The sequence below is a fragment of the Ischnura elegans genome (assembly GCF_921293095.1).
Source record: "Ischnura elegans chromosome 13 unlocalized genomic scaffold, ioIscEleg1.1 SUPER_13_unloc_1, whole genome shotgun sequence".
In the NCBI taxonomy this organism is placed as follows: Eukaryota; Metazoa; Arthropoda; class Insecta; order Odonata; family Coenagrionidae; genus Ischnura; species Ischnura elegans.
The window spans coordinates 15,769,627-15,779,947 of record NW_025791657.1 but is presented as its reverse complement, the minus strand read 5'-3'; the positions used below and the strand labels follow the sequence as shown (position 1 = coordinate 15,779,947).

The following is a 10,321-nucleotide window of genomic DNA, read 5'->3' as shown; positions in this document are numbered from 1 at the left end:
TCATTAATTGTTGGCTTCTATGTCCCTTTCGTTGAGCATTGTAAAGTATTTTCATTTTCACATATACTCGTAGTGAATGCAGTTTCCTTGCGGAATTTTGTGATGTTGGTTAATGCTGAGTGGATGATTTCTTTGACGAGAGATCTGTTTTAAATAGTGATTGATATTTTGAAGCGAAAACATGAGTCATGCCAGTGGGATTTCCACGGATTCTTCTGGAAGGAGTTCAGAAATTGACCATTGCAGACTTTGCATGAAGAATCATGATTATTATTACAACATATTCTCTTCGAGTGTAGCATGCAAAATAACTGTGAAGGATGCCCTACATGACTTAGTCGGTTTACATGTAAGTTACAAATTATATGTTATCCATTTTCTGTATATTGCTGTTTCCCAATTCTGTTAATGTATAACTTGTTTATTAACATCTCAGATTGCTGTGGGAGATGGCCTGCCCACTACCGTGTGTCCGCTGTGTTTGAATAAACTGACGGAATTCAGTGTTTTCAAAAAGATTTGTTTAGAATCAAACGCAGTTCTGCGAAAAAGTTTGCCGAAAGGTTGCTGCAGGGTGAGTACGTTTCGATTTTTTCTTAGTCGAAGACTGGTGTAGTATAAGTGTTGCAGAGTTAAAAGTCACACTTTTTGGTTTTGTCTACAACATTAGGGATATATGGAGAAAACGTCTGCGGACTGAAATAGTTATAGCTTAAATTCATAAGGATTAACTCAATATGGTAATAGATTAGTCGCTTGGTGACACAATTGGAGAACATAATGTTTTATAACTGCCGGTGGCCATGGATTCTAATATTAACTAAAAAGGCACTTCGATTAACGGTCAAAAGATAATTTAGCATACCTTTTGTTAATCTACAATAATGGGGGACATGAAATGCCTTTAAACATGGTTTACGGAAAAGTGATACTAGTCCTATTTCCCATAAACGGTTTTTCCTCACCTGTGAATCCTATGTAAGGTCAAATTAATTTTGCAATTGGTTTTTCAGTGGCTACTAATGAAGACATTTTGTCTTCCGGCAAAACTAAGTGTGTTCTATACAGTGATATCCAGGAACGTATGGCATTGAAATTCACCGTTTATCAACTCAAAAAGGCAATCTACCCACTAGGCTATACCACACTACCTTTTTAAGTATCTGATTACGTAATCGGAGCATGTTTAAGTGAACAAACAAATCCCTGACGATTTGCAAGAATGAAGTGTCAGTGATCCGGAAATTGTTTATGCGTTGTCAAATGAAGTCTCATATGCATGTGAAAATATTATCGTCCTTTTGTTCGGGGCCTCTTTCTAACCTTTGACTATGATCTCATGAGGCTAAGGTTATTTATAATTAAAAGCATCTTTGCGAAGTTTCGGAAATTGATCGTTTATGTTCAAGGCATTTCATGGTGGGTACAATGAAAGCATGATGGGAAAAGTATTAGAAATTAGTTTAAGTGTGCAAAAGTTATCCTAGAAAATATATTCATCCATAGGTTTAAAATTAGAAAGCAATTAGGATTTTTGATGTTATATATATTATCTCTAACTGTGAACTCCATTTTTATATAAAACTTTCCTATATTTTAATATTATTTTTATTTTTGCATCAACTCTGATTAGTTAGATCGCAACATATATGGGTAAACCATTTCTGTTTGTTTTTTTATTAGAATTATTTGTGGTTATAAAAACTGTTTCTTTTAATAATCTTTCAGTTAAAATCTATATTCTGATTATAAAAATGCATTATAAAATTTAAAAGTTTCCTCGGAATTTTGTGGCTAACAACTTTAAATATGACGTTAGTATAAATAAGTTTAAAGGTTACATGTGTTTTGAAGTACATTTTTATGTACTGAGATTTTCATCCTACGTAACAGTCTTCAAAATCGTGGCAAAGATATGAAATTCAGGTTACCCAGTAATTACACCTGGTCAGATTCTCCAACTCCATCTCGCCAGATGTCTCTGTGTTTGAGTTTTCCAGTGGCAGTATTATGTATCTCTTGACCCATCAGTGTGGTACTGATCGTCGGGTGGGGTGTCACAGCAACTCCAGGTAAGCAGTCATACGATTCTGTATGCACCCAAAAGGTACAGCACAATCAAGAAAATGAGAGATCATCAGTAGCCGTACGGACACAAAAAATGTATCAGTATGTCCACCGAGTAGGGGGTTTCATGAATTCCCCCGTGCACATTGTATGTTTTATTTAGTTTTTCCCTCATCAAAAAATAAATATGAGATTTGCCACAATGTTAAATCCTTCCCAACCTTTGAATGGGCCAGTATAGTTCACTGTATCATCAACTAATGATTACCTTAATATAAATATAAGATATTGGTTAGTAAAAATGAGGTCTGCCACCATTTTATGACTCTCTCTCATTAATGATACCACTTTCACTCACTTGGGATAGGCTTTATTTCACTCTGTCATAATTTATTTACTCCCTTCACATAATAAAAGAAAAAGGTAATTAGAAATAGAATGGAGAAAGAGATAAATTGTGACAAACCTCTTTAATGACTCAGTGTTGAGAGGAAAACGAAATAAAACACACGATTTGCATGGGTAATTCATGAAACCGACTAGTCAGTGGCCGTGTAGACATCTTTTTTTTTGCTGGTATGGCTAGCGATGATCTTCTATTTTCACCTCAGTGCTGCTCCCATCGGCTTCATTCAGAATCGCAGGACTACTTACCATGAGTTTGTATGATGTCCAACCGGGCGAATCGGGGCAGCACAGATCAGTTTGGAGATACGGAATACGGCCCCTTACCCGGTGGAATTCCTGAGTAACCTTCCACAAATCTCTACGCTTGGAAAACCTGTGATAACCCTTTATATGATATGCATGCCTGGCAAGGTTATTGCATAATTTTTTGGGGCCATCGACTTTATTAAGGTATAATTATGTACGATCAAAGTGTTTAAATTTCTATAATCTATTTCGAGGTTAATTTCTTGAAACCTTTTTTTTTATCTGTTTTGATGACATTTGTGTAGTGATTGTGTGATAATTTGAGTGGGACACTGTTTTAATTTGTGGATGAATTTTATTCTTTGAGTTTGAAGTGTGGTGACAGAAATATTTTCTAAGTACTTGTTGGAATGATTAATGTTTTTTGCTCATATTTTTCTAGTGTGCCTTTGAGTTTATGCAGATAACTGTGTTGAGAAACTTTTTCGTGTAACTGTAGAGTTAAAGATTTTGTTTGCTAGGTGCATGTATTTATTTTGTATATTAATGGTTTATTTAATTAATTATTTAAAAATCTAGGTGATTAATAAGGTTCTGTCCACCCTATGATAAAAACGGAGCTATGTATCCTAATTTCTAATGGGTAACATGTAAAAGGAAGGAAGTTGTCCATCATCAGATGCAATTTTTCTGCATCATTGTGGCAGAGCTTGAATACCGTAATGGTTAAAGTGTTCATCTTTTGATCTTATGCATATATGAAGCCATTTTTCAATGTATTCATATGTGTGTGAATGTGGATCTGTCAGACCGTCCACCATCAAATGGAGCAAGTAATAATCGGACAGTGCTATGCCTGGAGAATTTGCGGGGATCTTTTGGCCTTTGCATTTAAGTATTTCCAGCTAGGTTTTAATGGATTTTGTTAAGTGAAGTGGAGCATCTATATGCTTTAGATTCACTGTTGAATCATTGGGAACCCGAGTTCCTTGCATACTACTAAATTACCAATGCATGCAATGGCTTGGTGGGTAACTCCAAACACAAAGCAAACTCTTCTAGAGTTTTCCGTTTGTCTTCTTCAAGCAATATGTCCAATTAAGTTTCATTGAAGGCTTTTGGTCTTCCTTCAAATGGACAGTCATCATTATTAGAATTACTGTGTTTGAAGCAATGATACCAATCATTTAACGTTGCTGCTTTTGTAGCAGCATCTCGGTTAACTTAATGGGACTCTTGATGAACTTTATCCCCTGTTTTCTTTGAGTGAAAGAAGGAAATCATTTCCTATCACAAATGATGGTTAATTGGCTCAAACTTAGACATTTTCTCACAACACTAAGTATCTATTACCGAGATGTATTCATCATGGTCATCAAGCTGTTTGTCTACCAAATGTCTTAGCTTGAGTCATGATGTTTCTGGTATTTCAAAAACGACGAGCAATCAGTTCTATAGCCATCTATTGACAGACAGCAAGAACTTTGCATAGTGCATAATACATAATTGTTGTGTGATTGGTTTAGCTTGTTTTAAGGCTAATAGTATCAGTGTTATTTAACCCTGGAACCGTACACCGGGGCACTCAGCGCCCCTGGGAATTTTAACTATGCCCTAAATTTTATTTGGCAACACTGGCTGCAGCCGGCTCCCGTGACTTTTACTTGTCCATTACGACCTGTCAGTTACTTTGATTTCTGTGACCGTGGCACATCGCATTCCTTTTCTGGAATGTTTTTGGGGCACTGAGTACCCCAGTGTACGGTTACGGTAGTTTTTATTCAAGTGCGTATATTTCGTTTTCGTAGATTTTTTGGAATTTTACCGAAGTATTTTTCACTGTATTAGTCATGGATAGGCAGAAACAAAATGCAGTTGAAAAAACGGTCCCCGAAAATGTTATTCAGTTAAAAAAAAGTGTCCTTAGGGGTAAAAATAAGTACCGTTGGGCATCAAAGCCTGCTGAAAGAGTTGAACGAACTAAAAAACTGCATCTTTAGGAGACTTTGATAGAAAATGTAAGGTTTCTTAATTCTCTTATTATTATTAGTAAAATATTAAAACAAGTCATTAAATTTATGTTTTTGCAATAATGTAAGGCCCAAATAATGCATTTTCAATGTTCTTTAGATTAAAAATAAGTTTTTGCATTTTATAAGTTTTTTAACTCTTAGAAGCACTCAGTACCCCAGGGTACGGTTAGTGTAACAGAAATGGAGGTGTACGGTTGCAGGGTTAAAAAACAGTTTCATAAAAAATATATGGAAAACAAGGTGACTTTGAGGTTTCTTTTCTTTCTGCATAAATATTACACCCAGTCATAACTTGAATATAAGCAGGAGGTCTAGAACATAATAAATGCATTGAAAACCTGTTCCACATGTTTTTTCCTCAGCTGTATTGTTGAGAAAAGAATATGTAGTGATTTTAGCCTAACAAAAGCCACTACTCCAAAAATTATAATTGCGAAAGCAAATTGTGTGTAAAAGTAAGAAACTCGATTATTCGTTTTTTAATGACAAAAATTTGAATCATTAATCTTTAGTTTGATTTCTCATAATTTGAAAAATGAAGTATCTGAGTGATCTACATAGTCTATCATACAGTTAGCAGTGAAGGGCCAGCTATCATGGCACAAATAAATTTAAAAAAGACGCTGCATGAACTCGGAATATCAGGAATCGTCCTGATAAATTTCATTTCAGTCGGTGCTGTAGCTTTTCAGTGATTGATTAATAGGTGTGGAGACACCTCTCCATTTTATATGAAACCAGATACATTATGTTCAGCATCCTTTTTTGTAATGCTTTAGTGCATCCCATGTACGTGTTTTTCAGGAGATAAGTGTTTTGTCACTGTTACTTTGTCTGCAGAGTTTTGAAAGAGAAGGGGCAGTTGATGACAATTTGGGGCCTTCTGTGGAGGCTAAGGACTGCATTCAAGATGCAATTGAAAACAATTCGCAGTTCACATGCTCAGCCCAAACCACTGAAATATACATTCCTGTGCCAGACTGCCTACTGCCCAGGGGTGACAATTTGGTAAGTTTAATTCTTATACACAGGGAAACCTATATTGATCCATCTTCAGTTGTACAAATTTCTCAGTCGTATGACGAAAGATAGTATGTCCGTCATAAAGGTAAGTATTTCAACTAGAAGTCACTAACGTATATGCAACCCTCAGTAGTTGTACTTTTCTAGTAGTAACACATAAGGTAGAAATCCGAACCACACAAATCTTTTATCATACAAGTCAATATCAGTTGTACAACCCTGCTAATCTGTTGACAGAATTGTCTCTTATCCTGTGGAGTAGACTTTTGGCATAGCCTTGTCAAATCTCTGTTCAAGCCATTAGTGGTGGCAGTAACTGGGCTGTCTCTCATGATTGCCCTCTATTTGTTCTAGCCATCTTCCTCCTTTATTTTAACTAAGGAATCACGTAACTGTTGCGGTACCTCGTTATATCCCTGGGTAAAGAAAAGATGAAGATAATTTTAGGTACTCTGGAACCTCGATCTATCGTTCCCGCTGTTAGTTCCTACTGTAAGTGATAAAAATTCTCATACAAAACTCTAAATCAATGTGATCTTGGTAGAGTAGCTCCCCCTCCTTATTTGGACATTAATATTCTAGAGTTTGATCTGTGAGTTGCAAGATTCTCATGAGTATTTTGACCAGCTGGAGTGGTCTCAATTAAAATAGGAGTTTTTTTTATCAAATGACGTTATTAATATTATGCTTCTGTTGAGTGATGCCCATCATCCTCTTCTAGATTCATGTAAAAGATGAGAATGAAGGTCAACTTAATGAGAATTATCCCGTGCTCTACACATCAGATCCAGCTGCAATATCAAATGATGCCTCAGACCCATTGGCCACTGATGACCTGGTGAGTGTACTTTTGCCTTGTGTAATTTAATTTTTCTATGGCTCAATGTCATTCCTTTATGCGTTATTCCTACGACCTCTCAGCAGAAACATGCATCATTTTGCCTGCCTGTTCAATCATGAACAACTGCAGAAGAGTTTTCATGTTTGAATCATTAAAATAAAATGTAATGAACAGATTTGTTGTATTTTGCCAAACTGACCACTGAACTTTGCTCACTGAGCAATTAAGCTCTCTGTTATCATGGCACTGAGCAGTCATTTGTTATGTTATCTTACAAACACAATTTCACTTCTGTTCACCACAGAACAGAAGGGGGTATGTTAGGATTTTGAGAGCTAAACTTAGTACCATTGACTTAGGTTCACTGAATAAGATTGACCGTGACATCATGATGTAGCTGCTAGCAAGATTCAAGTATATAACTCTCATTCCTTATGAGAGATTGATGTTCACAGGAATCAGGTTGTTGCCAATTTGGGTTTTGTGATGAAAGCGGACAGGAATTTATTGTGGGGATGAGAGATACGTCCTTCTTTACCATTTTTAAATAGGGTGTTGCATGTTGGCATTATAAGTCGATTGCTAAAAGACATCAATTGTTACTGAGGTGAACTCATTTTTATTAACTTCAAATCAATTTTCTTCAATTTGAGTGTTGGACATCAGCAATGAAAGTCATTAGCCAAAAATATCAATTGTTAGTTCATGTACTGTTTTGCTATGTCAATATCATTTTGAAGTGAAATATCACAGCACCTCAGCAGAACCAACAGCATTTTTTTCTTGCCAGATCGTGAGAAACAATGAAAGGGCTTTCATGAAAGAATTATTGAGAGTGATTGATGCATTTTAATGAACAGATTTGGTGTATTTTGCCAAACTGACAGCTCAACATAGTTTACTGAGCCTGTGAGCTCTCTGTCATCACATCACTCAGCAGTCTTTAATTTTGTTATCATACAAACGCAGTTTTCACTTCCAATTTTCTGGGAGCAGAAGGGGGGAAAGGAATTGAGAGTTATGCTTAGAACTGTAGAATTTGGAGTTCTCTAATAGATTGACAATGACATTATGGTGCAGCTGCTAGACAGATCTGACAACAAAAATCGTTCCTTACGAGATATTGAAACTCACAGGAATCAGAATGTTGCAGATTTGGATTATGTGTTGAAAGTGAACAGGAATTCATTAACAGGGCTAGGGATCTGTCCTTTGCAATTTTTGAATTGGGTGCTGGATGTTGGCAATGCACTGCCAAAGGATATCAATTTTTGGTGATGTGGACTGTTTCTGATTAACTTTTACTCAATTTCCTGCTGCTGTTATTCAAGGTTTTGAAACATTTTCAACTATTTTTTATTGTAAGATAATGTTATTCTCAGATTTTTAAGAAATATTTTTCTAGAAGATTTCAAGTTTTTTTTAAATCAGTGCTCTTATAGAGTTTAATGTCAAATCATTTTGGATTAATGATAATGATTTTGGGCAGATTGGGTGGCTGCAAGTGAAAGAGAAGATTATTATCAAAGGAGGTTATTTTGTTTTGCTTTTTTGTGTTGAAATGAGGTTATTATTGTTTTGTTTTTACTGACACCCATTGTTCCATTCTAGTGTCATGTGAAGGAGGAGAACCAAGATCACCTCCGTGAGGAGAATTATCCCATGCTGTACGCATCAAATCCAGCTGGAATTTCAAATGATGTATCAGACCCATTGACAACTGATGAATTGGTGAGTTAACTTTTGCCTTGTGTAGTTCCTTTTTCAAGGGCACAATGTCTTTTCGTAGTGGAGTATTGGCAACACCTCTCAGCAGAAACCCACAGCATTTTCCCTCACCTGATCAGTCATTTAGAAATACAGAAGACCCTTCACGGATGAATTGTTTAAAATGAATAATTAATTGCTTTGGACACATTTGGTGTACTGTGCCAAACTGACAGTTCAACTTCACTCACTGGGCAATTGAGCTTGCCATCATCACGGCACTCAGCAGTTATATTTTTTATGATCACACAAACACAGTTTGCACTTCCATTTGCCACGAAACAGAAGGGGGTAAAGAATTGAGAGTATTACTGAGTTCTGTTGAATTTAGTACTCTGACGGAATGACCATGACATCATGATGCAGCTGCTAATCAGATTCAACTGCATAACTCTCATTCCTTATTAGAGATTGATGTTCATAGGAATCAAATTGTTGCAGATTTGGATTTTGTGATGAAATCGAACAGGAATTTATAGTGTAGGCTAGGTATTCAACCTTCTGTGCCATTTTTGAATGGGGTATTTTACGTTTGCAATGCAAGTGGATTGCCAAAAGATATCAATTTTTTGTGACTTGAACTGATTTTTCTTTACTCTGACTGAATTTTCTGCTACTGTTGTTCTAGTCTTGAAACCCTTCCAGTTTTAATGAAATATTAAGATTTTGCTTATTCTTAAATTTTTATCATTTTTTTAGAAGTCAGTGCTCATGGCCTTGTTCCCCTTTGGAAATTAATTTAAATGATCAGGGAAGTTCACAACTTAAAAAGCTATTTTTTTCCAAGGTTTTCCCAATAAAGTTGTTTCTTCTCATACTATGGCTATTATTAGATTATTTGAGAATGAATAAGAATTTTACTGGCTGAATCATTTTGGTTTATCAAGTTTTGGTCTGTTTTCTACAAAGAAACCAGAATCGTTCATCAGGAATGATTTATTTTCTACGTACACTTTGTAATTCAAGCTTTGTTCATGAAAACTATTTCTTCTTGTACCACTTGATTAAAATGGGTATCCATCGTTGTCCCTTTTTCCAATAGAGTGATCCGGTAATGTACAAGTGCTCTTCTGTTAAAGAAGATCAGATTAGCGATGATGAAGAAGGACTTCATGTACTCAATGATTGCTCTAATGGTGTCTCAAATAAACTGATGCATCAAGACTCTTCTGATCAGGTAATACTATTAATGAAATTTATTTTGTACTGTATCACCATCATAATTTAACAGAACTAAAATTGGTTTCATGCAACCCCCAATTAATATCTAACGTCTGCTAATCTTTTCATGTATATGGCCTTTTTTATATCCTTAACAACCTGGCCCATGAGAAACATACAGAACTATTATTTTCCCTTCTTCCTGTCCACCTCTCCTTTTTTTCTGACTATTGTATTTATAAGGCCATCACATCTAATGAGGTGGCCAATTAAGATAAGGTTTTTAGAAGACTTCTCTTTCCTCCCACTCTTCTTTTTACTTCCTTCTTTTGTTTTCATTTTTTTATCTTTGGTAATCTTCTGAAGCAACACATTTTGAAAGCTTCCAATCTTGACTTCTGCAGCTGTCCATTTTGAAACATGGCTACCATTTTTTACTATGCTCGAAACGTAGTATCAGATATTGGCAACAGGAATCAAAGTAGCTGACATCTGGTGGCCAATTTCAGAAATGAGACATGGAGGATCGGCCGGTTTGTTTACTAATGCTACAGCCTAGCGGTGTGCGAAACGGATGTGTTTTCAGCAATTTTGTGAAGCGAATACTGATGTATATGGTAAATCTCAGTTGTGAATAATGGATGAAGTAATTTTCTCCACATCTGACGTTTTGGAGTTCAATAGACACATCAAGAGGTCCCTCGTTGAGGGCTATGAGGTGGAATGCTGTAACCTGTCATGGTTGAAGCACTGTTGGAGTATTTGGTTCTTGCAA

The 10,321-nt window shown here is 35.9% G+C and overlaps 1 protein-coding gene across 1 annotated transcript in view; it reads left to right on the top strand.

The window, feature by feature from the left end:
- Positions 1-317: 317 nt before the first annotated feature.
- The window catches only part of LOC124172111 (zinc finger protein 37-like), a 33,034-nt gene continuing 23,030 nt past the window's right edge, over positions 318-10,321 (top strand). Inside the window, exons 1-5 of the mRNA XM_046551517.1 lie at positions 318-349; positions 437-574; positions 5,595-5,762; positions 6,499-6,615; positions 9,428-9,562. Of these exons, the coding sequence (XP_046407473.1) occupies positions 9,440-9,562 (123 nt within the window). The 5' untranslated portion in view covers positions 318-349; positions 437-574; positions 5,595-5,762; positions 6,499-6,615; positions 9,428-9,439. The remainder of the gene's footprint in view (positions 350-436; positions 575-5,594; positions 5,763-6,498; positions 6,616-9,427; positions 9,563-10,321) is intronic.